This window comes from Tenrec ecaudatus, chromosome 13 (genome assembly GCF_050624435.1).
Source record: "Tenrec ecaudatus isolate mTenEca1 chromosome 13, mTenEca1.hap1, whole genome shotgun sequence".
Lineage (NCBI taxonomy): Eukaryota > Metazoa > Chordata > Mammalia > Afrosoricida > Tenrecidae > Tenrec > Tenrec ecaudatus.
In genome coordinates, this window is record NC_134542.1 from 104518681 (window position 1) to 104545102 (window position 26422).

The 26422-nt window shown below is 40.9% G+C and overlaps 1 protein-coding gene and 4 pseudogenes across 3 annotated transcripts; 3 read left to right on the forward strand and 2 right to left on the reverse strand.

The window, feature by feature from the left end:
* Positions 1–1371: 1371 nt before the first annotated feature.
* Positions 1372–16567, reverse strand: POLR2D (RNA polymerase II subunit D). Of its 3 annotated transcripts, none has more exons than XM_075529967.1 (4): positions 16426–16567; positions 9579–9759; positions 3612–3723; positions 1372–2518 (listed from the first exon to the last, which is right to left on the reverse strand). In XM_075529967.1, the coding sequence occupies exons 1-4, from the start codon at positions 16499–16501 to the stop codon at positions 2501–2503; spliced, it is 387 nt and encodes a 128-aa protein (XP_075386082.1). In that variant the 5' UTR covers positions 16502–16567; the 3' UTR covers positions 1372–2500. The 3 variants fall into 3 exon arrangements, with proteins under 3 accessions (XP_075386082.1, XP_075386081.1, XP_075386080.1); XM_075529966.1 differs by lacking the exon at positions 16426–16567 and adding an exon at positions 15896–15932 and having other exon boundaries at positions 1537–2518; positions 3628–3723; XM_075529965.1 differs by having other exon boundaries at positions 1541–2518; positions 3628–3723; positions 16426–16566.
* Positions 7274–7393, reverse strand: LOC142425222 (small nucleolar RNA SNORA42/SNORA80 family; annotated as a pseudogene).
* Positions 13252–15104, forward strand: LOC142424749 (AP-3 complex subunit sigma-1-like; annotated as a pseudogene).
* Positions 13362–14393, forward strand: LOC142424750 (ADP/ATP translocase 2 pseudogene; annotated as a pseudogene).
* A 1988-nt stretch (positions 16568–18555) lies between the features above and the next one.
* Positions 18556–18862, forward strand: LOC142424637 (c-Myc-binding protein pseudogene; annotated as a pseudogene).
* The last annotated feature ends 7560 nt before the right edge of the window (positions 18863–26422 follow it).

Here is a 26422-nt window from a genome sequence, read left to right on the forward strand (position 1 = left end):
TACATGTACCCTTGGTCTCAGGGATTTAACCTATGTACATTATCATAAATCTGCATGATCCCTATAGCATTTTAAATTGGTTCAATATTTTAGAAACTGCCAGAGCTTTTGAAAATAGTATTTTACTTTTTACTTAGTTGACATAGAACTATCCATACTTTAAATCAACTTTGTTCCTGCCCGTTTTTTTCCTTGGGTCTTGACTAAGGCAGATGCTCCTGAGGAAAAAACCCAAACTGTTAAGAGAACAGAAAAATCTCCCGTCTGAGAAAACAAAGGTAGAAAGTACAGCTTGTAAATGGTTCCTCCTACTAGATCTCTAATTCCTAACTTAGAATAAATTATCTTCAATGCAATGGTTCAACAGGTAGCAGGCTCACTCCCCTTCTAAGTCATGTTGGTAATTGTGGTAGATACACAATCATTTGTCAATTTGAGGATTAAGAGTGTAGGGGTGGAGTATAACTTGTCAATCAGATCATAGCCAATGAGGCCTGTGTGGACATTTCCTGAGAATTCTGGGAAATCCGGCACTTCTTCCTTGGAGGTGGAGACTGCTCAAACCTTGAAACACACAGCAGCTGACAAGACACATGGACCTACCCTGATGCAGAGACCACCTGCCAGCACTGAGATGTTTCCAATGACACTGGATCCAAAGACTTTCTACCCACTGGCCTGTGATCCACATTCAGTGTCACTGCATGTGTTCGTTGAGTCTGAAGAGGGCTTTATAGATTGGTATAGGACATATGGGCTAGTATCGGTCTTATGGACTTTATCTGGAATGGGCTGGGTGTTTTCTCAATGTTCAATTGCTCTTGTATATAAACCTCTTTCTTATACACGTGTGTCCATGGATTTGTTCTCTAGTCTACCCAGACTCACAGTAGTTAATAAGCCTAGAGGTTTGGAATGGATGCCCATACATAGCGATTCATTGTTCAGTGACAAAGCAAGTTTTTGATAAACATGTACTCCAAGTCCAATTGTGTGACGACAGCCCAAGGAAAAGCTACCTGTCTACCTGAAAGCTACAGGCTCCACACACACAGTTCTGATAGCTTTAGTTGTAACTGTTTTCCATGGTGAGCTGCTTCGCATGTTCTAGGGTGTTTTCAAAAACTCTTAAGTACATTTAAATTAAAATATGAATTATTAACCTCCCTGCTGCTCTAATTATGTCAGTGATTTTGTACCCAAAGTGGTACATTGTTTTGCATAAAATTTATTGTTTTATATTGTAGGCCTGTAATTATTTTTTCTTTTTTTATTATTCCATAGTCCAGTAACATCAAGCAGAATTGAACAGTTGCTGACACTATCAGTTTCCAAGCATTCTTTTTATACATGGAAACCTTAACAAGTTATCCCTTTTTATTTATTATTATTAAATCTTTTAATTGGGGCTCATACAGCTCTTATCACAATCCATACATACATCAGTTGAGCAAAGCACCCTTATACATTCGTTGCACTCGTCATTCTCAAAATTCGCTTTCCACTTGGATTCCTGGAATCAGCTCGGTTTCCTTTTTTTCCCCCTCTCCCTCCCTCCCAGGCCTATAATTCTTAAGAAATTCTTAAGTAAACGGGAATCTTGGGAAGCTGCCTGATCCGTACCGCAGACATGGCTGAGCTCAGGTGCGGAATCATCACTGTGGTCACTTATCTGATCAGCGTCACTGTCGGATGATGAATTTCCCCATGAACCGCTACTGCTCAATTCTCTGCGAGTAGTTTTAAGTCACTGTCGCTGTCGTTTATCTGGTCTAAAACTCCTTTTGTGCTAAAGTGACACTTTTTGATGCAATGAACAAAAAATTGCAGGCAAAAAATTTTCCAAATGACAGTAAAAGGGCAGGCAGGGCACTGGAGACTGGTCTAGGGGCAAATCTGAGGTGATTGCTGTGAGACAATGCAATCCTCACAGGTTACACTGTATCACTGGTTGTGTGTGTGTATGTCTCTTTTAGACTGGCAGTTTTGTATTTCCCGCCCAGTTCCACCCCAGTGCGGCGACACTGCACACAGAGAATGGAACGGAACAGTCAGATCGCTCTGCGATCACGGCAAGGACACGGCTGGACTGGGGAGCAGATAAGGGACTTCTCTGCAGTGTAATCCCGAGTGTGGCCCCGGGTTACCCCTTCTGACAGTTAACTGGGCCACACTCGGGATTACTGCCAGGGAGGTTATGAAAGAAATAACAATAAAGGAGCCAAACACCTTCGGTTGAGGTAGTCAATAGCAGAGTTTATATGCAAATCACCCACCTCACCTTTCTGAGTCAAGATTGTGGTCAACGTCAAGTATGGAATAGCAACCGACACCACGGTGTGGTGTTCTGCCCAAAGGAAGTCCAATTGTTTTCTGAAGTAGAATTTCCGTGGTCAGCCCAGGTCCTGGGCTTGTGGTTCCACCTAGGATGTTCTGAGATTAATACTGAAAACTACGCTTTGTCTGGATATCATCAAGAATCTGTTGTAGCTCTTCATCTTCAAACCGCCCTTCCAAGCTACAAGAATAAAAGCCAAAGAAGTGGGTGATTTAGCGAATGACAATCCTCCTACACTCCTAAATGCTTACATGACTACCTTTGAGCACCATGTACTGCTTAAAAATTGATATCCCAACCATTCAACTCTACTTTTTTCCTACCCTATCTACTTTTCCATTTGAAAAACAGCATGTACTACTTTAACCACTAATCCTATTTTTAAAATAAAACTTTGTAACAATTGATAGCCCTGGTTATGCTCCCCAACCAATTATTTCTCTCCCATTCTCAGAAATAACTATTCTACAATTGGTATTTGTTAGTACTAAATGAGTTGGAATTGTCTGTGTGGTTATTTTTTCTTCTTCTTACATTAGTGTAGTCTTAAGCAACATGTAATAGTGATTTAAAACTTTCTAAGAAATAGTGTGATTCTGTATATATCGATTTGTAATTTTTTCTTTTCAAATTCTTTTGACTTTTGTTCTTATTGTCACTCAAGCACATTACTTTTTGCACTGCGGTGTAACACATCTCACTGCCATTAAATTAATTCCAACTCTTAGTGACCCTATAGGACAGGGTAGAACTGCTCCTGCAGATTTCCAAGACTAAAAGCCGCATCTTTCTCCCAGAGAGCAGCTGATGGTTTCAAACACCTGACCTTGTGGTTAATAGCCTGAAGCATAATCATTACACCGCCAAGGTTCCTTTTGTGGAATATATAGTATATGAATATACTATATCATATTTACCTGGTTTTTTGTTCAATGATAGATGTATGTTATCACTAACAATGTTGCAATGAACATTAGAACATGTCTTCTTGTAAATCAACATGAAATAGGAAAGAACTTTTGGGTCATGGAATACTTTCATCTTTAATAAGCTTTGCCAAATTGTTTTCAAAGTAACGGCACCCATTTATACTGTAACCATTAATGTATAATGGCTCCAGCTATTTCACATTTTTGCTAACCCTTGTGGTACAAAATTACCATTCTCATACATTGTCAAAAATATATTCTCAATATCTAAATTTTAAAGACACAAACCAGTGAGAAAGAGTAAACCTACTTACAAGAATGGATCTCAGACACACAGAACTTACCATAACCACTACTAACCTTGGTATCAGGGCCTTGGACTCCTCAGCAGTCTCTGGACAAAGATTAGCCAAACACGCCAATTCAAACTTATGAAGCTTTTTCTGGAGCAACAAGCTGATCATAAGAAAATAATCAAAACACAACAAAGAATTATCAATGAAAATGGGGACTATTCTACCAACCCCCTCACCCTCCAAAAAAATACAAAATTTTTCTGTAAATGCTACATTATTTGCAATTTGAGTACGACTGCACATTTCATTTTCAAATTACTTGCTGTTTCTACTGCAGAAGAATGTAAATTGGAGTGAAGCCAGGTAAAGCCTATGAAACGGAAGCAGGCTCTTCAGGGCTGACCACTCTTGTCTTGCTCTTATAACCTGTGAGAAAGCACTATCAACCTCAGAAACAGTGTATAATCCTCTGGCAAAGGATTGGATTTTGTTCCTTGATTACTGTCTTATTAAATTTGATGTAGACAAAATTCCTTTTAAATTTTATCTGAAATTTTAAAAATACTTTATGCAAATGTGTACTGTGCATCTTAAATGTAATAACTGTTCAAACTGTTAAAATAATATTATAAATATGAACCTTATCTTTGGTTTTCATGCATCTAGATAGGCAGCATCTAATACCACAATCTTAAACTAAAGCTCATCTGTGATATATTTCAGAAGCCTTTCTGGTGTAGTGGGTAACACATTGGGCCAACAGCAAGGTCAGTAATTCAAAACCATCCACCCGTGTGGGAGAGGATATGTTTCTTACTCCCAGGAAGATTTACAGTCTCAGAAACCCACAAAGGCAGTGCTACACTGCCCTAGGATCCCTAGGAGTCAGAACTTTGAGATGATAAGGAATTTCGTTTCAGAGAGGACATTTAGTAATAATCAATTATTCATTATGAAACAGTATTTACTGAGCGAATAACTATATTACAAGCACATTAGTTAATGTTCTAACTCTATAAAAGAAAAGAAAAATAAATCTTACCTGTCTCTCTACCTAGACATAATCAAGGCTAACATTTTAGTATACTATTTCAATCATTTGAGTATACCATTTCAAACATTTAGTAAGGCATTCCAAACATAAAATCTGTTTACATACACTTACAACTTGTAAGTGCAAATGGAGGGAACCATTTCATACTAGTTCTGGCTAATACAATTTTAGATGTTTTTTCAACTTTTTGGATTCTTTACCATGTTTACAAATGAGGATATGCTCATTTAAAAATTAATTCCTCAACACATACTAGTCAAAAATTCTTCCTATGTCACTGAGTCTTAGTATTTGACACGAGAGTCCCTTTATTAAGAAATATAAGATTGGAAAGTAAATGTTTCTAAATGTATATTTAGAGTGTGTGTGTGTGTGTGTGTGTGTGTGTGTGAGAGAGAGAGAGAGAGAGAGAGAGAGAGAGAGAGAGAGAGAGAGAGAGAGAAAAGTCCACCCTGGTGGCATAGTGGGTTGTGCACTGGGCTGCTAACTGCAAGGTCTGCGACGGGAAACCACCAGTCACTCTGTGGAGAAAACTGAGGCTTTTCACTTCTGCAAAGAGTTAGGTTTGGGTGGGTGAGGGATACATCGGGCAGTGTAAAGTATGAGAAAATAATAACAATATATAATTGACCAAGGATTCACCAGGGTGGGAGAGTTTGGGGGGTAGGGGGGAAGAACTTATACCAAGGGTTCAAGAAGAAAATGTTTTTTAAAATGATGGTGGCAACATGTATAAATATGCTTGAAACAATCAATGTAAGGAATATTATGAGAGCTGTAAAGAGCCCCCAATAAAATGATTTAAAAATAATAATATATAATTTAGTGAGGGCTCATGAGGGTGGGGGGAATAAAGAGCTGATATGAAAGGGATCAAGTAGAAAGAAAATGTTTTGAAAATGATGGCAACATATGTACAAGTTTGCTTGATATAATGGATTTATACACTGTCACAGTATCTGTAAGAGCCCCCGATAAAATGATTTTTGTTTAAACCAGGCAATCCTAGGACAGTGTTCCAAAAGCTCATTTTTAACATTGTTATCTCATATTCATATCCAATAATATCTGTTTATTTGCACACAATAAAAGTTATGGTCTGGAAACCTGCAGGGCAGTTCTAATGGGTCCTGTGAGGTTGCTGTGCATTGGAACCGACAGGGTGCGCACAGATCTGTCTGTCTGTGCCACAGTTCTGAAGTCCTCGGAGAACCCTACTGACTGCATCCACCTTACCACTTCAGACTTCTTGGTGTTCCCAGAGTTCACACACATTGAAAGGAAGCATAATGTGAGTTATTCAAGGATGCCAAACCTCCAGTTGGATGTGTGGTAAATCCAAGAGCATAGTATTCTTTGGCAGAAAGTTAGACACATCAAAACACCATCCTTAAGAGTCGAGAGTGCTTGATGGAGGATATGTCAATAAGCAACAGCTGAATGTTTTGATGTTTTTTGTTTAACGTTTCTATGATTTTGTAGCAACATTTTATTACAAAACAAGCTCTCTAAAAATTTATCTGTGTCTTTTAGTCACTCTACATTTTCCTTAGGAAAGTACAGCTCAACATTTTCTTGAGAGTTGAACAAACAAACATCTGTCCCACTCCAGGGTCCTAAAAGCATAGGTGGAAATGGCTTTCAAAAACTTCACAGTTTACAGGCGATTTAACCATGGTTGAAGGGTGGTGATGCTCTAAAACTGATGTGGTGGTGATTGTACAATTCTCCTTGTTATGATGAACAATGAAATTATTGGATTATGTATGTAAATTATATGTTAATAAACTATTGGGGGGGGAAATTTTCAAGTTTCGTATTTTTCTTTTTCTTTGCTTGCTACACTAATTTAACCATTTCTGTCTAAATCTCTCTCTTTGAAATGTACAACCATTCTCACCCTCCTTTCCTGAGTGATTTCTCCCTCAGTCACATTAACTTCCTGTCCCGATAAGATTCCAAGCTCCATCTTTCAAGTTGCTGCCATCAGTTTGATCATATAAATACAATTCTTAAAAACGTAATACTGAAAAACAAACAAACCCGTAATACTCAAATTGGATCTTGGATTATTTATTTTTCTTACTAATTAAGGAAACTATGCAAGGCTTTAAAATGGCTTCAGGGAATATATTTGGTTTAAAGCTTAAAGCTTATCTCAAAGCAACAGTTTCAGAGGTTCATCCAACCTCCAAAAGCTTCAGAAAGTATAACTTCAAGGCTTTAGGGTTCATGATGAAATGTTAGTTTTGTTGCTGTTGCATGATTAAATTTTTAAACGTATGTGCTTTTGTCCTTTGCTGCTGAAATCTGAGCTTTCATGCTACAAAGATTTGAATGACCCATCACTGAGTAAAACGGATGCTTTAGGAGAATGCTTTGCTTCGTTGGGGCCTACGTGCCAGAGCACATCCTCCAGTTTCCCCACAGAGATGCAAACCAAAAGGAAGCAGTCCTGAAAATCAGTTAACTATCTGAAAAGTAAAAGAAAACCCAGAAATAATCCTCCTCAAAAGCCATATTGATATGTACTAACATACAATAATCAGACCATTAATATAACCCATTTTAACCCCCCAAAATCATCTTATCTATCTATCTACACACACACACACACACACACACACACACACAGAGGCATCAAAACTTTTTTTTCCACTGTGCAACCCACTTCAGTGCCTGAAGCCCATGGGTAAAGCCAGGCAATGGTTCGCTTTGGCATGGGACACTATGAGAGGCCCATGGGATCGGGCCTGCCATAAATCCAAACCCATGCACCAGAGGCTTCAAAACTTTATTAGAAAGTGAATTTAAAAGATTCTGCAATTTTTCTCAAGAACTGTTTTTTTCCATATTCAATGAAAGCACTATCAAGAACCTTTATAAAACTTGGACATTTTCAAATTCCAAAAGTGATTCTGAGAAAAAAGTTTAAAATTTTTAAAAATAATTTTATTGGGGGCTCGTACAACTCTTATTACAATCCATGCATACATCCATTGTATGTCAAGCACATTTATACATGTGTTGTCCTCATCATTCTCAAAACATTTGCTTTAAAAGTTTAAATTTTTGATGAAGTCTTATTCAACAGCCAATCTTTTACATTGCTTATTCTTTTGGTGTCACATTTAAAATTCCATCATTAAGAACTAAGCTTCAAAACACCTTTTTAAAAACCAAAAAACATCACCCCTGTGTTTTCTTCTTACTTTTAAAAAAAAAACCAAAACATTTTATTGAAGGCTCTTACAGCTCTTGTAACAATCCATACATCAATTGTATCAAGCACATTTGTATATGTTGCCATCATTATTTTCTAGACATTTACTTTCTATTGAATCCTTGGTTTCAGCTCCTTTCCACCCCCAGCCCTATGTTTTAAGACTTATAGTTTTAGTTCTTACTTTTTTTTTTAGTTCTTAACATTTTAACTTAACTTTTGAATGTGGTGTAAGTTCACTTTTTGCATATGGAAATAGTCTTTGTGCTACTTATTAAAAATAATCACTAAATAGATTTAGCACTATCATTAAAAAGAAAAATCATTTACCCAATATATGACAACAACAAAAAAGTCATTGCCACTGAGTCAATACTAACTCATAGCAACCCTATAGAAAAAGGGTAGAACTGCCCCTGTGAGTTTCCAAGACAATCATTGATTAATGGCTCCTTGGGAGTATGGCAAAGGAGGTTGGCGAGACAGGAGGGGCTGATCATGATGAGGAAAAGAATGAAGAAAATGTTCTAAATGGATTGTGGTGATGATTGCACAATTCTTGAAGTGACCGAACTACTGACTTGTAGTCTCAGTTATACCGTTCTAGAGGGTCACTATGAGTCAGAATTGACTCGACAGCAGTGAGTCGTCAGCCAAGGAGCTGAGAGGGTAGAAGGGTGGAGGGTAGAGGGACAGAGTAGGATGCCCAGTCTTAGATGGACTCATCTAGTCTAACTTTATCTAGGATTGGGGCACCAGATCTCTAAGTGGATTGCTCTGGCTCAGAAAGCTAAGATCAGGGTGCTTTTTCCAGAAGAAAATGAGGCTGAGAGCAATTGAGAAGAATGGCTGGTCATGAAAATAATTCTTTCCATGGTGGCCAGGGAAGCATAAATGCATGCTCTACTGGTCTGAAAAGGGGAGATCATGTGCTTTCCAAATCAAGGGTGATGTAACTAGAGCTGAATGAGGGTTCCAAAGTGGGGACTGAGGTAGGGACACTGCAGGGCGGGGGAGGGTTGCCACAGGCTACTAGGTAGGTGGAGAGTAGGGACGGGTCATGTTTTTAGTCACCAGGAGTGAGTGGGGAATAGAACACCCCACCATTCGCCAGCCACCAGTGTGCCAGCCTTCTGTCTCAATGGAATGCCGCTCGTAAAAATTCAAGATGACCACTATGCAGCCAGCTGAGATGATTTATACATCTTTCTCCTTTCCCGTTGTTTTCGTTCAGCTTTTACTCCTAGTCAGCATTCTACCCACTTGTATGTCATTTCCTCTGAAGCCCAGGGTGCCAAGACAGTCATCTACATCTGTTTCTTTTTTTTCAACAGACCTTCCCCGCTTCCACTCCATATCTGTTTCATTGTCTCTGGTGTCTTTGCTGTAAAAGATCTGAACAGCATGTCTTCCTGGAAGCCGTCCAGGACACCCCCCACTCCACACCTCTGGAGCTTTATCAAGTACATTAATCTTCGTGTGTGTGTGTGTGTGTGTGTGTGTGTGTGGTATGGGGAAAGATTTGACAGTTAAAATTCGCCAAACTGCTAAGAAAAGTTACACAAGTAACAAGTAGCATTTAGAATATACAAAAAGATGTCAAAGGTAAGAATAATTTTTAAATTTCAGACAAAGCCACTGTTTGTTCAGTGACAGAAACACTGTTTTCATTACACTGAGCTCAAAACTGAAGTGGGGATGAGGACAGCAGCCTACATGAATTGACTTTAGCACTCACCTGCGGACGCTAGCAATGGTTTCTCTGTTTTTGAAGCGACTGAAGCGGGCTGTGTAGTTTAACGTCTTCATGAAGACTTCTGAGAGCTCCTGCTCGTCTTCTGCACTCTCGTTCTGCTGCTTTCGATGCTCTAGAAGCATATGGACTTCTGAATTGAGAAGGGTCTCCGCTGTTTCAAACTCTGGAAGAATTCAGATACGTGTTCATTGAAAACTCTGGTTCTTTTTTCTTTTTTTAATCATCAGATCCACTTATTTATTATTAAAGGTTCAGGTTCAATCACCTATAGAGAAATAATTTTGAGTAAGTCATATACGGATGTCTACTTTTGAATATAAAATTTATCTTTGATAATCCTCATAGAGACTTTACCAGTATGATGGAAAGCATAACTATTGATAAAATTAAATGGGATTAAAAAAGAAACATAACTTTCCTCACTACCTTATCTATAAAATATTTGGGTTCTTTTAGAATACAAAATGCTTAAAGTCATTATTAATATTCCCAGCATTTCTTGAGTACAGGTAGGAAGGTGATTGCAAGAGAATGAAAGCAGTTATGCAGCTGGAAGGTAACTATTTTTTCTACAATTACCTGTAATCTTAACCCCTAACTTTTCCCATGCCATCATCCAATTGCTTATTTGCTCTAAGTAATTTCTTTTAATTTCATACTTTTTAAGGCAGCAAGGCTTTAGGTATTCATGAAAACTCTGGTTCTAAAGCGGGTGAAGGGAGATGTCAGGCAGTGTAAGATAGGACAAAATAATAATAATTTATAAATTATCAAGCGCTCATGATGGAGGGGGGACTGGGGAGGGAGGGGGAAAATGAGGAGCTGATATTAAGGGCTCAAGCAGAAAGCAAATGTTTTAAGAATGATGATAGCAACAAATGTACAAATGTGCTTGACACAATGGATATATGTATGGATTGTGGTAAGAATTGTACAAGCCCCCAATAAAATGATTTTTATAAAAAGAATTGATATCAAAGGCTCAAGTAGAAAAATATCGTGAAAATGATGATGGCAACATAGGTACAAATGTGCTTGATGCAACTGATGTATGGATTGTTATAAGAGCTATAAGAGTCCCCAATAAAGTGGTTAATTAAAAAAAAACAACCTCTAGATTCTACATCTCATTTTCTATGTATCTGCCAGTGTGTAAATTGAGAGATTTTATACTCTATACTGTCACCTCCATCCATAAGTGTACAGGAACAATGGCATATTCTAAATAATATACTGTAGATAATCTGCCCAAGGCAGTTTCTGAAGTGAAGGAACCTTGCCTAGACTTACTATTAAATAATGATATATTATCTTAATAGTTACTGATTTGAAAAGTGAATATAATCAGAAGTCATTTAACTAAGTTAGCATGAGGTCAAAATTTTTGAATTTCCATAAAAGTCACTCTCATTGATTTGATTCTGACGCAATACAACCCTCTACAGGATTTCTGACGCTGTAACTCTTAATGGGACCAAATAGCCTCATTTTCCTCCCTCAAAGGAGCTGGTGGATTTGAACTGCTGACCCTGTGGTTAGTAGTCAAAGTTACCCAACCGCACCATCTAGGTTCCTCTAAATTTCTATAATGCTGATGTTATGTTCTCAATTGTAAGGATTACCACCTTGGAAGGAGGGCAAACTGTCTGCAAACACATATTATTCCAGAAAATATTTTATTAACAAAAAAGACTCCTAATGTGATTATTTAAAAATATTTGGAAAATTATGATTTACTGGTTTTCCAAGTAGGCTATCTGTTGTGAATTGCATTACAAATATGTGTTTTAAATCCTACGATGGCTGTAGTTTCAATTCACTTTGGGAATGGAATTTTCTTTCATCTGTGAGTCAGTATTAGTAATAGGTAGGTGTGTCTTAAATGAATCTCTTTTGATGTTTAATAGAAGCAGTTTGGGATGATACAAGCCACAACAATCTCCCAGGAATCTTAGACCCTTCCCCTAGATCGCTTCTCGGCCTTTTGGCTAAGATCAAGTGTAGACCATTCCACATTGCAGAATGAGAAAGGCCTACAGAGTGAGCTTCTCCTGGAGTAGCACCATGAATTTGGACTTCTAGTCTCCTGAACTGAGAAATAACTTTCTATTTGTTAAAGCCAACCAATTGTGGTGTTTCTGTTTAAAGCAGCACTGGATACCTTATATAGTATCCCATCAATGATCTAATCTGTTTACGAACTACTTAAGAAATTAGTTCGAGGTATTAACATGCAACCATAACATATGTTCTAATTCTATAAAGGCATTTATTTTCCCCTAGAAATAAAATATTATCACTTCATGAAAAAAAAAAAACGCCATTCAGGTACAAATTTCTAAAGCTGTAGTAGAATCCATGTAAGCTCATTAAGTTGGAGCCCAAAGATCATTGTTCAGTTCACAAAAAAAAAAAAAGAAAAAATAATGTTCTTACACAGGAACAAATATTTCTTAAATGTTATTTTGACTTAGATATACTATTCATAAATTTTCCTTTAGCCTGAGTCTACTGATAGGAATTCTATGACTTCTTGAATGAAAAAAGTATTAAAAATAGCATGACATAAGCATTGCCATTATTTCTGATACCTAGTTTCTGTTCTTTAAAGTAAAATAGGCCCTGCATGACATTGGTGAAGTCATCTAAGTACAGATCCTTCAACACTTTCAGGGTTTCTGCCCAACCCTTTACCTCCCCTACCCTACCTACCCCTACCCTTTCAATGACTTTCTCAGGTTGGAAAATTTAGTTTTCACAGAAATAACTTTGTACATAGCTACCCTGTGAGCAACAGAACAAAACACTCCTGTCTTAAGCCATACTCACAACTGTGGCTTGAGGTCCTGAAAACATATTAATAATTGAATTAGTCAGGTAAAATGGTCCTTCTAGTCAAAATCCCTTACGTGACTGATTCTGGACTTTATATGCTGTAGATATAGTCCCATTTGAGGGGCAGTCTCTACTAATTGATAAGAAAAGGGTGGGACGAGTCTAAGGTATGAACCAAGCCACATCCTTTTGTTTGCTTGGGGTCAAGCACCTTAGTCCACCTTAGGAGTGGGTGTGACAACACACGCCTTTTGTTTTCCTTGGATATATACTGGTACCACCATAGAGTTCTACCACACATCACCTCACCCAGAAAGCCAGAGCTCTATTTCCTGACTGAATTTTGCTAGAAGACAACTTGTAACTTTTCGACATTTTGGCTTCTGGCCCAAGACCTTGTCTGCAATTAAATCACTCTGCCTGGCCTTTGGATATCAGAACAGCACCCACTACCACGTGACACATTTCCTCAAGGTCTCCTTGGTGGGTTTTTTTTTTTTCCCCTTGGTGGGTTTTTAGGTGACATTGCAGCAAACTCCAGAATCCAGGGACACGAGGGAATAAACTCAAGGGAGCAGTAGGGGAAAATGGAGCAAAATAGCATCTTGAATGAGTTTGACATCTTCAACATTTGGGGCATCTTCAACCTCCAACTCCTTGAGACTAGTATGGTATTGATTCTTTTGGGAGGGGGGGGGTAATTGATTCTTATAAAAGAAATTATTACCCCAGGGGAAGGATTGCTGTCAAGATCCCCAGGTGAGGCTCATAGACAGCCTGCCCTGGCCCCCGAGACCCAACCAGTCGACCAGGCCCTGCCATGATGAAAGCAATCCTCATCTTCAACAACCATAGGAAGCCTCGGCTCTTCGAGTCCCACCAGCTCTACAGTACAGATCTGAGTGACGGTTCATTTGGAATCTAAGAGAAATGAAATGTTCATAGTTTCCAAAGAGGGAGATTGTCAATAAGATTTAAAAACTGATTTATAGCCCCAGAGCCCCGGAGTCAGAGCCGGTTCCTGTTCCATCTAAGCGGTCTCCCGTCGCCTCATTCTCTTCCAACCTGACAGATGCCGCTGTGTCCTTCGCCAAGGACTTATTGGCAGGTGGAGTGGCCGCGGCCATCTCCAAGACGGCGGTAGCGCCCATCGAACGGGTCAAGCTGCTGCTGCAGGTGCAGCACGCCAGCAAGCAAATCACCGCAGATAAGCAGTACAAGGGCATCATCGATTGTGTGGTTCGTATCCCCAAGGAGCAGGGAGTCCTGTCTTCCTGGCGTGGTAACCTGGCCAATGTCATCCGATACTTCCCCACCCAGGCTCTCAACTTTGCCTTCAAAGATAAATACAAACAGATCTTCCTGGGTGGTGTGGACAAGAGGACCCAGTTCTGGCGCTACTTTGCAGGGAACCTGGCATCGGGCGGTGCCGCGGGGGCCACATCTTTGTGCTTTGTGTACCCTCTTGATTTTGCCCCTACCCGTCTAGCAGCTGATGTGGGCAAAGCCGGCGCCGAACAGGAGTTCAAAGGCCTCGGTGACTGCTTGGTTAAAATCACCAAGTCTGATGGGATTAGGGGCCTGTCCCAGGGCTTCAACGTATCTGTGCAGGGAATGATCATCTACGGGGCTGCCTACTTCGGCATCTATGACACCGCAAAGGGAATGCTTCCGGACCCCAAGAACACCCACATCTTCGTCAGCTGGATGATTGCACAGTCTGTCACAGCCGTGGCTGGGTTGACTTCCTACCCATTGGACACCGTTGGTCGCCGAATGAGGATGCAGTCGGGGCGCAAAGGAACTGATATCAAATACACCGGCACGCTGGACTGCTGGAGGAAGATCGCTCGGGATGAAGGGAGCAAAGCGTTCTTCAAGGGCACCTGGTCCAATGTGCTCAGAGGCATGGGTGGTGCCTTTGTGCTGGTCTTGTACGATGAAATGAAGAAGTACACATAAGTTATTTCCTAGTGGGTTTCCCCCGTGAATGGGCATGTTGTATTATATAACATATCTCAGGCATTCTTAGCAGACGGTTGGCTGTCTAGATCATTGGCAACTACCTACTGGTTGAAAATGGGAAGCAATAATATTCATCTGACCAGTTTTCTTAAAGCCATTTCCACGATGATCATGATGATGATGGGACTCAATTCTATTTTTTATTTCAGTCACTCCTAATAAACAAACAAATTTGAAGAAATAAAAAGTATCTGAAACACAGAAAAAACACTGATTTATAGACAGTATGCAATGTAATATTTTGTCTTCTGTGTGGATTCTTCAGAAAGTGAACTTGGCACCTTAGTTATAATTCAAATATTAGTGGAAACATTAGACAAGCGTTTTGAAAATATCTGTGAAATGGATTTAATTTTCCATGTAGAAATGCAGGAATAGTGATGGGGAGAATGGTGTTAGAGACCAACCTTACTGAAATTGTTACGCAAATTGATGCACAAAATCAACTAAAGAAATCTGAGTAAATAGTTTACATTGGTCTATCTTCTAGCAGTCAAGATTTCTCTCAGGCCAGCTTAGCAGGAGCTCCAGCCCATGCCGTCAGCGGTAATGAATATGAATATGCCCGAGGTCCTCAAAAATATTAACTTGGTGAGCATAAAAGTGCCAAGCCTGCCCTCTTCTAAAAATGTAAAAGCTCCCAGGTGAAATCCAGTGGAAAGTGATCCAAATTTACCATGCAGTTGTATACCAAAAAAAAAAAAAACACCTTAGTTTTTGCTCTGGGATTTAAGTCAAAGTATTATATAAAAGCAATGTAAAATTAGTATGTGAAATTTAATTATGCTTTTTCTTGCTCAGTGATTTCAAAGAAATTGAGTGGTTTTGTTTCATTTTCTAAGCTACACTCCTAAACCCACCTAAAGTGTGCCACTGTGTATTGGCTATTACAGTATTTTGCAAAGTGTTTGGGATATTTCTTTAATTAGGATCAAACTAAAATGTTGGTGATTTGCATGGACCACAAGTATAGCATTTCTTAATTCCTTCTGTCCTAACCGTTAATAATTGCATTAAAACATTTTAACTTTTTTCTCTTAGCTTAAACAAACTTCATGAACTGAAAAAGCACTTTCCGTTTGCCCAATATCTACTTTAGCAATGATGCAATTCTACCCCTTAGGTATACACTCCCAGAGACTTGAAAGCAGGGATTCAAATAGATACTTGTACACCAGTGTCTACTGCAGCATTATTCACAATTGCCAAAAGATGGAAACAACCCAAGATCAACAAATGTAGTGAATATATGTAAAGGAATATTATTCAGCTATTACTGATAGGAGATAACCATTGATTAAGTTAGAATACATGTTACTATTATCAGCAAACTTAGAAAGCATTTTGTTGGCGAAGTAACTGACAAACAGGCTCAGCTACTAACTGAAAGGCTGGAGTCACCGAGGGTGGCTGAGAGAAAGGTTTGGCAATCTACGTACTTCCTTCCAGACAATTAGCCATTTTAAACATCAAGGCTTAGGGCTCCAGTCCGACCCGCAAGCTGTCCCACGAGGAGAAAGAAGCCAATCTCAAAAGGCCAAAAATGAGGGGCTTCCAAAAGTTCGTGGTTAAAAAAAATGAAAGCGACAACAGAAACTGTCCACCAACTTTTGCTGAAGATCCTGGCACACGAGTAGACTTGAGTCGCCACTGACTGCAGCGAGCGACACCCCTCTTCTACGGACGGTCCCCGTACCCCCCGCCCCGGGCCGCCAAGAGCCGATCACCACCCCGGAGAGTTCCCGGCGCTCCCGGCCGGAGGCAGGGGGCCTGGAGCACCGACTGCCCGACGCCGCGGCCAAGGCCCGGCGGCTGGGGAGTAGCACCGGCTGGGTCTACAGCCACCAAAGCTCGGCGCCACTTCCCGCCTCGGCCGCCCTCCGTCCGCCGGCCAAAGCGGGCCCCGCCCCACGCGCGGCCTCCCCCGGCGCAAGGCGGCCTCCGGAACGGCGCGGGAGCCCCGCCCCACCTTTGGGAAAGATCAACTGCGAGGCGTCTTCCTCCACATCGCCAGCCCGCGAGTCGCCGCTGCCGCCCGCCGCCATCGCGGCTCCGAGCTCCCGGCGTGCCGCCGGATCCGGAAGTACAAGACCTCCGCCGGGGTCAAGGGGCGTGGTCTGGCTGGCTGGGAGGCTAACCGGAAGAAATCAGACTGAGAAAAGACTAAAAATTTTGGCAGAGAAATAAATGATTTTGGTAGAGATGGAATTAGAAGATAATGGGGAGGAGAGAGATTATGAAGGTGAGGATGGGGCAGGGCTGAAGGAGACCGGAAGTACCTGCCAACCGACCTGCGGTCCTGTTGGGATGGCCTTCGGCCTGCAGGACAGGTTTCTGGACCACAGACCTGTCTAGGACGGGATGGTAAAGAGTAGCTCATGTAAGATTTGGACATTATTATTTATAATAATCATTATGGAGAGTGGCATGAGAGAAAGTTTAAAAATGCTATGGGAAATGTCAAGAAAAAGAAGTCACTTCTAGTTAAAGGAAGATTTGGGGAGGAACAGCATTGGTATTGTACACAGATGGGGAAAAATATGCAAAAATACTGTACGTTGAGAGGAATATTCACTCTTTTAAGGTAAATTCAGATTTCAGCTTTCTCAAGTGTCATTTTCATTTGTGTTATTCTTGGGAAACGAAGGAAAGTATGGTAATGGTAATTATACAGACCTTTTACGAATGTACGTGGTGTCAACTGTCCTCGATTACCAAAGGACTGCAATTCAAATGCTTCCAGCAGCCTCATGGAAGGAGTTTCTGATCCCAGCTGTGGAGAACTCCATGGGGTGCCGCTCTGCTTTGAAGCACTTGGGGTTGCATGGATCAGAACTGACTCAATGGTAGTAGATTAGTTGTGGGTTAAAACGTGCTGATACCAAGGGCTTAAGTAGAAAGCAAAGGTTTTGAGAATGATTAGGTCAACAAATGTACAAATGTGCTTGACACCATGGATGGATGGATTGTGATAAGAGTTGTATGAGCCCCCAATAAAATGGTTTTAAATAAATCATAAATAATTAGGAATTCAGTTATGACAATAAAAAACATAGCATAATGTTTGGTACAATACATTTTTATTAATAGTGCAATCTTTTCAGCAAAAAATAAAATTGTTTTAAGAATAATAAAACTAATTAGTAGCCACTTTTTACAGGGCTTCTCAAAGGACCCTTGTTGGCTGAATCTGTCATGTTTTCTTTCTGGACCTAGGGATACTACCCACTAAAATAGAACAATGATGTTTCCCATCTCTCCACACACTCAAAGTTTATTAACAGTCTCTCAATTTAAGATATTTTTTCATAAATTAAAAAATGGCACTTACTGCTGCAGATCTGTTAGGTGCTACAAAGGAGGGCAATAGACAAAGCAGGTTGCTTTCTGTTTTACCACTCATGCCTAACCTTGTCCCTCTTGCTGTACTAATACAATCCTTTGAGGTCCAAGCAGATGAGATCTATGGGGGTTTTATGTAACTACAAAATCCCTTGGCTTCTTGTTCAAATAGCTCCAGAAAACTATCTTGAGAGTCACTGACTCAGCCAAGTCTCTAACATCTTGTCTGTATCAATGTGACTTCCTAAGAGGATGCCCATCCCATCATGCTGAGGTACACACTGTTGTTTGCCTCTACCCAAAAGCCTTTCCTCCTTGTCAAACCAGGTATTTCAGGCTCTGTATTCTTCGGGCTCTCTTTCAGGGAGCTTACCCAGACCTTTACAGGCACACCAGATTTTGCCACCTTCTCTCAAGTACCTTTGTTCTCAGCTGCTGTCCAGTTGGTCCAAATTATGGCAGTGCCATGTACAACGGAACAAAAAGTTGCCTTGCCCTTGGCTATCTTCACAGTCATTAATATGATGGGTTCTACTGTTGTAAACACTGTGTACTTTGAGCGCCTTCCAAACCAAGAGGCTCATCTTTCAGGCACAATGTATCAGACAATATTCTGCTGTGGGCCTCACACTCTTCACTGGCTACACTTTGAAAGTAGTTCACTAGTTTGTCTTAGTCTAGGAGTGCCATAAAACTTTCCACCATGGATGGCCAGGCTTTAAAATGACAGTGGTAGAGCCCACCCGCCGCGGTCACGATGGCCCATTACAAAGCCGACTCGAAGTGCGAGCAGTTCCGGAGGTAGTTGGAGGAGTCGGGGTGCTGGACATGCTGACCAAGGTGTTGGTAGCCTTATATGAAGAACCAGAGAAACCTGATAGTGCTTTGGATTTTTTAAAGCATCACTTAGGACCTGCAACCCTAGAAAATCCAGAAATAGAGCTACTTCGCCTAGAATTGGCAGAAATGAAAGAGAAATATGAAGCTATTGTAGAAGAAAATAAAAATTGAAAACAAAACTTACTCAATATGAACCACCTCAGGAGGAGAACCGTGCTGAATAGGATCCTTCTCATTTGCAAAGATACTGAACAATGGTTTGTATGACTTAAATAGTTGGTATAGTATATATCTTTTCTGAACAGATGCTATAAAACTTTTAATATATTAAATTTACTTATCATACTTTGTTACAAACATACTCAAGAGTCATCAATAAATAATCTTTCCTTGGGGGAAAAAATTACAGTGTCTTAGCTTCAAGCATTATCGCAAGCCACCACAGTACAAACAGCAGACAGATGAGTGGTTATTCAAGTCCTAGAGAAGCATAGAGTTGGCCATGTACTCTGTTCCCATCTTTACCCAGTGCTAGGTGACAATCCAGATATCCACAGCCCTCCATCTGTCTAATCTTGTCCCATTGTTCACCACTTGTGCAGAGAATCAGATTCTTTGCAAGGCTTTGTTGAATGAGGTTTGCCTTCTGCTGCTTTTCTCACAAAATGAATACTGGCATACAAAAGAGTATTGCAACTAGGGTCCAGCCCATCCCACACTCACTCATTGTTTTTGACCATACATGACATGGGTTTAATAGCAAACTAACTGTATTTAAATATGTCTCTGCAATCAGTGGATAGCTACAAATGAATTATTTCAGTAATGTACCTGTCTTAAGGAGTACCTTAAAAAAATAAGTCTATTCAAGTCTATTCATTAAAAACAATGGAGGGGATATGCCAAGCCAGTTCAGCTCAGGTAGGGCAGCTCAGAAGGCTGTGGTGATTGTTCTTTAGAATTCCAAATGGGTAATCCGGTAAATTTTCTTGAAGAACGCAGGACAATCATTGGGGTCAATGCATGAATTATTTTATAGGGTTCTAGCCATAGCCTCCCACCACAATGACCTTCATTTCCCTCATGGGTCTTGGTAAGACGGTGCAGGAAGATTGGATTGTATGATTCAGCCATGAGTGATTGTTAACAGTTGTGATTGCTATTATGCTGGATATACAGTCAGCCATTGCAGAAGCAGGAGGGGGCTCTCACCTAGTAAGAGAGAAGTGCCAGGAGTGGAGCATGTCCTTTGGGTTCCAAGATCCCCAGGCAGTAGTTATCCTTGATCCAGAAGAGAGCAGTGACACCAGGAGAGTGGCATAGAAGCAGCTGCAGAGCCAAGAGCCTGAGCTGTGAACCTCCCAGCAAAAAAGAGCAGGTAAAGTAAGTGCTTTCAGGCAGGAAACAAGCTTGTGGAGTGAGGTGCCTCAGGATTTAGTTAGGGGAGCTGTATTTAGCTGACCCACCGAGCTGGAATCAAGTGCCTTTCTGGCTGAAGCTTACAGTGGAGTGAAACGTCCTTTTAGTGATTGGCAGCCCTAAAAAAGCTGTGTAACACTGCATGAGCAGGACAGAGGCCAGACCAAGAGGCTAAGGGCCAGAGAGGCCTGCCTGCAGGACTACAAAGAAGACAGTTTCCTAGCTGAACAAATATATCCTGGGCATTTCTCACCTTACTTATAACCTGCTAACTTCACTAATAAACCCAAAAATAGTGAGCATCACCTGTGAGCTCTGTGTGGCCATTGCAATGAATTATGGAACCCAGCCACAGAAGTAGTGCCAGTGGTGGGACAACTTGTGGCAAAATAGTGGGTGGAGGGATGCCTGACCTCTGCCTTGTGGCAGTTGACCTTGGGAAGAGGTCAGACATAGCTCCCACACTGTTTTTTCTTTCCTATGGAGACTGACTAGGACAAAGTTTTAAGAAAAACTTAGACAAACTGTATTAATGAGAAAAACGCCAGAGAAGTAGCACCAAGGAATTTAGTTTCCCCTCACAAGAATGCACCTGTTCGGTAATATGGCAGGGACCAGATCAAATACAGGGATAAACATGGTACACAACTAAGAAGGAGGTGGGAAAGGAAATAATAATAAAACAGGGGTAGTGGGGGCTAAGGGCACTAACCCACCCAAGGGAGGGTATTGTTTATATCTCAAGGAAAGACGGACCAGACTTCAACTCAGTGCTCCAAGATGTGAATGCAACATGCCGGTGTGGAGTAAGGAACCAGTGGAGAGGTCTGGGGGGCCGGCCTCAATCCCAACTACTAAGTGGACACCTGCCCTTCTCCCCAGAAGAACTGTTTTCCCCAGAAGAATTTATTTAAAATGACAGCATTGAATCTGCAACTCTGGGAGAGAGACATATCTGATTGGTGCACACCGTGCTAATGAAGGGTGAGGAGGAGAGAGTGGAGCACATCCTGGCCCACCAGGCTCTAAAGACAATGATCCCAATTAGAACAGCCAGTACACAGAGAGGACCACATGGCCAGCCCCACTAAGAGATATGACACCCCTCACTGACCCATAGTTCTACAGAGGACAAAACCGGAGACACAGTGTGGGAATTAAACCCATCTGATCTCGCCACACCAAGGCAAAACATTAATTGGGTACAACAGAACAGCAAGGGAATGGAGTGGCAAGGTCCCCAGGGAATGCTGAAGGTGGACTTTGGGGCCAGGGCGTGGTGCCCAAACAGACTGGACTGGAAAACACTCCTAAAAGCCAACAAATGATCCTTGAACTAACTACAAGCTTGTCTTTCTTATTGTGTTTGGTTTTATTCTTTGTCAGTGGTTTGTTGTTTTGTTGTATATTGTTGCTTGGTTTTGCTCTGTCTTGTTTTTGTGCATGTTATTATCTTCGCAGATCTGTCTAAATAAGATAGGCTGGATGAACAATCTGGAGGAAAAACAACAGGACCAACAGTTCCAGGGGGACATGGGATAGTGGGAGGTGGGGGGTAAGGAAGTGGTGTTAACAAACTGAGGGACAAGGGAACAAGTGATCCAAATTGGTGGTGAGGTGGGTGTGGGAAGCCTGATAGGGTATGATCAAGGGTATTGTAACAAAGAGGAATTGCTGAAACCCTGGTGGGGATTGAGCATGATAGTGGGACAGCAGGCAAATAGAGGAAAGAGCTAGGAGGGAAATAGAGGAAAGAGCTAGGAAGCATGGGGCATTTTATAGAGGTCTAGATAAAGACATATACATAGACATAAAGACATATACATAGACATAAAGACATATACATAGACATATGCAAATATATATATATGAGGATGGGGAAATACATCTATGTACCTATATTTATAGGTTTATATTATGGTATCAGAATGACATTGGGCCTCCACTCAAATACTCCCTCAAAGCAAGAATACTTTCTTCTATTAAATTGGCATTCTATGATGCTCACCTTTCCAACACAACTGCTGAAGACAAGGCGGGTGCATAAGTAAATGTGAAGAAAGCTGGTGGTGCCCAGCAATAAAAAGATATAGCATCTGGGGTCTTAAAGGCTTGAAGGTAAACAAGTGGCCATCTGGCTCAGAAGCAACAAAGCCCACATGGAAGAAGCACACAGCCTGTGCGATCAGGAGGTGTTGAAGGGATCAGGTGTTGAAGGGATCAAGGATCACGAGGTGTCGAAGGCATCAGAACAAAAAATCTTACCATAGTGAATGAGGCAGGGAGTGCAGAGTGGAGACTCAAAGCCCATTTGTAGGCCGCTGGAGATACCCTTGCAGAGGGGTCTTGATAGGAGAGTATCCAGACAGGGTGCAATGTAGCAACAATGAAAAATACAACTTTCCTCTAATTCCTAAATGTTTCCTCCCCACCCCAACACCACTATCATGATCCCAATTCTACCTTGCAAGTCTGGCTAGACCAGAGGATGTACACTAGTACAGATAGGAACCAGAAAGACAGGGAATCCAGGGCGGATGATCCCTTCAGGACCAGTGGTGTGAGTGGCGATACTGGGATCATAGAGAGAGAGTGGGTTGGAAAGGGGGACCCGATTATAAGGATCTACATGTAACCTCCTCCCTGGGGGAAGGACAACAGAAAAGTAGATGAAGAGAGACGTCAGACAGGGCAAGATATGACAAAATAATAATTTACACATTATCAAGGGTTCATGAGGGAGGGGGAGGGAAGGAAAAAAATTAAGACCTGATGCCAGGGGCTTAAGTGGAGAGCAAATGTTTTGAGAATGAGGGCAACGAATGTACAAATGTGCTTTACACAATTGATGAATGTATGGATTGTGATCAGAATTGTATGCGCCCCTAATAAAATGATTTTTTAAAACCTATCAAAAAAAAGAATGTGCCTGTTCATTCTTTGAGGGTAGCAAGGGCTGCCCTAGGATAAATTCCCTGTTCACTCTTACCCATCTACATCTCTGACCTTGCCCCATTAGACTTCTATTTCCAAAACAAAAAGAACATTTAAAAGAAGGTTGATTTGAGTCTCTTAAGGATGCCAAAAGTGCCATTTGGACTTATTTCTATTTCATTCTCTCGACCTGCCCTGTTCACAAAGGCACTACACTCACATATGATATCTGACCCTGCATTCTGATGGGAAATATTTAAGTGAGAGTACATATAATATTGAATTTAATTTAGTTCAAAGTGGAAGTTGAGGAGGAATACTTAGCTTAAAACAAAGTGTTTAGATGCAGGAAGTTATAGACATAGATCTTCTCTGTATCGTTCCAATTTTAGTATATGTGCTGCCGAAGGGAGCACTCCCCTTTTTCTCTTGAGGGGGGAGTGACCATTTTATTGTGGTTTGTGTTCACAGAGCACATTAAATTCCCATTCAACAATTAAAAATAATACTAAAAAGGCCTAAAATTTTTCAGGGAAGAGTTAGATTGAAACGATGCCTTCAGATCCAAAGCCCATCTATAGGCAACTGGACACCCCCTTACAGAAGGGTCACGGGGAAGAAACAAGCCAGTCTGGGTGCAGTATAGCAACAATGAAACATACATTCCTCTAGTTCATAAATGCTTCCTCCCCGCCACTATCATGATCCCATTCTACCTTACAAATCTGGCTAGACCAGAGGATGTACACTGGTACAGATAGGAACTGGAAACAAGGAATCCAGGACAGATGAACCCTTCATGACCAGTGGTAAGAGTGGCATGCCAGGAGGTTGGAGGGAAGGAGGGGTAGAAAGGGGGAACTGGTTACAAGGATCTACATATAATCTCCTCCTTGGGGGATGCACAACAGAAAAGTGGGCGAAGGGAGATGTCAGACAGGGCAAGATATGACAAAATAATTTATAAATTATCAAGGGTTCATGAGGGAGAAGGAAAATGAGCTGATATCAAGGGTTCATGTGGAAAGCAAATGTTTTGAGGATGATGGCAACAAATGTAGAATGTGCTTGACAATGGATGGGTGTATGCACTGTGATACAACTTGAGTTGTATGAGCCTCCAATAAAATGATTTTTTAAGTATATATACTTATATGGAGACTATGTAAAGAAATAATAGTTCTGTTGTTGTTTTTTTCATATAAGAGCACCACCACCAATCAGGTGTCTCTTTGCCCATAACCAGGGGTTTAGCTACCTGTTTTATATTTTTTCCAAGTTTTTATTTTTGTTTAATAAAATTCTAATTATTTTGTAGCAATACTTAAAAAAAATCAGTTTATTGGGTGTAGCAATACTTTTGACTTATCCTTGCCAGGAAAACATTACTGACTCTAGAAGGATCTGGAAGCCCTTTTACAACACCTCCTCCACCCTGACTCATTCTGGGCAAATCAGCCCCACCGATCTCTGCCCACATGGCTTTTTTCACCTTTCAAAAGACAAACAGAAAATCCCACGCTGTGTAATTACATGTCATAAATCTTTAGTACCTTCATTTCTCTTGAAGAAACACAAGATTTCTCTTTAGACACACCAGTTATCTTCAAAGTCTATAATAAACGTTTAACCAACCACCTGTAGTCTATTCCCAAAATTATCATCTAAACCTGACACCATGTATGTATGTAATGTATTTGTGCATTCGATGAAATTTGTTGGCCTGCAAACAAAAAGTAACTTACTTGCAAGCAAGTTAAGAAGACCAACAATCCTAAGAGTAACTGAATATTTGTGTTAGAAAAAGTGCTTTTTATTTCTCCAACTACACCTGATCCTTTGTGTCATCCAAAAACTAGGGTAGATTTTCCCCTGCAGGTCAGAATACAAGATATATTTTGAGTTCATTGCGTGGGATAATTAGTATCATCAAGTCTTATCTTATAGAAATCTGAATTGCCAAGATTAGTTGAACAGGTAGCTGGGGAAGGCGGTTTCTTCCAGCTGGCCCAAATAGTGGCTGCGGATATTGAAAGACAAGTTTGTGGCTTTCCCAAGATTGAAATTATGACAGGTCCAGAAACTGTTCAATTCCAGTTCAGATCCTTCAACTCATATTCTCACAGGTAGATCGAACTGTGTACTGAGCAGACACCGAGGAGTTCCTGTGCTTGTCCTACACTTCAAGTTGGTCTCAGAAACGCCAGCCTCTGAAGTGACTTCTCAACCACTGGTTCTTGTGCGTGCAGAAGAGAATTTCAACTCATCATGGAATACTCAATTTGTACAATAAATTATGAAGCTGCAAAAAAGTTATCCAACAGTGGGAGGAGGAGGAGGGAAGAGGAGCCATGACTTGGGATGCAGTGATTTCTATTTATGGTAATGGGAAATTGGTATTAAGGGTGTGGTGAAGTGAAATTACTTGGTATGGCTCTTCTACACATAGTATTTTAACTCCCAATAAACGATCGGGCCAGAGCATGTAAATAAGGTATAGAGGACTTTAATTATGGGATTGTTCATTTAGGGCATTCCACTGTGTAAAGTGAGTCATCTCAGAACCAGGAAGAGAGAACCCCACAATCACCCAGAAGAGCCAGGAGTGCAGCACGTGGAGAAACAGCAAAACATCAAAACCATGAAACAGAGCCATGAGACTGTGGTAGGTTTCTCAGCCCACTGAACAAGTCAAGCTGAGTGAGTGCCTTCTGACAAGAGACTGGCTTGGAAAAGTGAGTTGCCCTTTGGCATTTATCAGCACTAAAGGAACTTTTTCATTCTAACCCAGGCACACTGAGGAATCTGAGATCTGCCTGTCAACATGACTGAGAAGAGGCACGCAAACAAAATAATTGAATCTTTAACCTCTTTGTTGTTACATGCCTTCAAGTTGGTTCCAATTCATAATAACCCTATGAACAACAAAACACCATCCAGTCTGGTGCCATCCTTACAATTACTTCTAATTTTGAACCCATCATTGCAGCTGCCTAGTCAATCCATCTCGTCAAGGGTCTTCCTCTTTTTTACTACTGCTCCATGACGTCTTTTCCCAGGCACTGGTCTCCCCTGATAACATGTCCAAAGTATGTGCGCAGTCTCACTGTCCTTGCTTCTAAGAACACTCTGGCTGGACCTCTTCCAAGACAGAATGTTGGTTCTTATTTGTAGTCCACAATTTTCAATAGTCTTTACTAGCATCATAATACAAATGCACTGGTTCTTCTTCAGTTTTCCTTATTCCGTGTTCAACTTTCACTTGCAATATGAGGTGATTGACAATGCCAGGGCTTGAGTCCTCAAAGTGGCATGCTTGCTTTCCTACTCTTTAAAAGAGGTCTTGTAGAGAAAATTTACCCTATGCAATGCAGTTTGATGTCTTTTGACTGCTGCTTCCATGCGCATTGATTGTGGATCCAAACAGGAGG

Excerpts from the sequence above, each read along its gene's own strand:
- POLR2D (XM_075529965.1), bottom strand. The coding sequence starts at position 16,501 with ATGGCGGCGGGCGGCAGCGGCGACTCGCGGGCTGGCGATGTGGAGGAA. Across the intron at positions 9,760-16,425 it reads GCAGTTGATCTTTCCCAAAG|AGTTTGAAACAGCGGAGACC; the intron begins GTGGGGCGGGGC and ends GAATTCTTCCAG. Across the intron at positions 3,724-9,578 it reads ACCATTGCTAGCGTCCGCAG|CTTGTTGCTCCAGAAAAAGC; the intron begins GTGAGTGCTAAA and ends TCTTATGATCAG.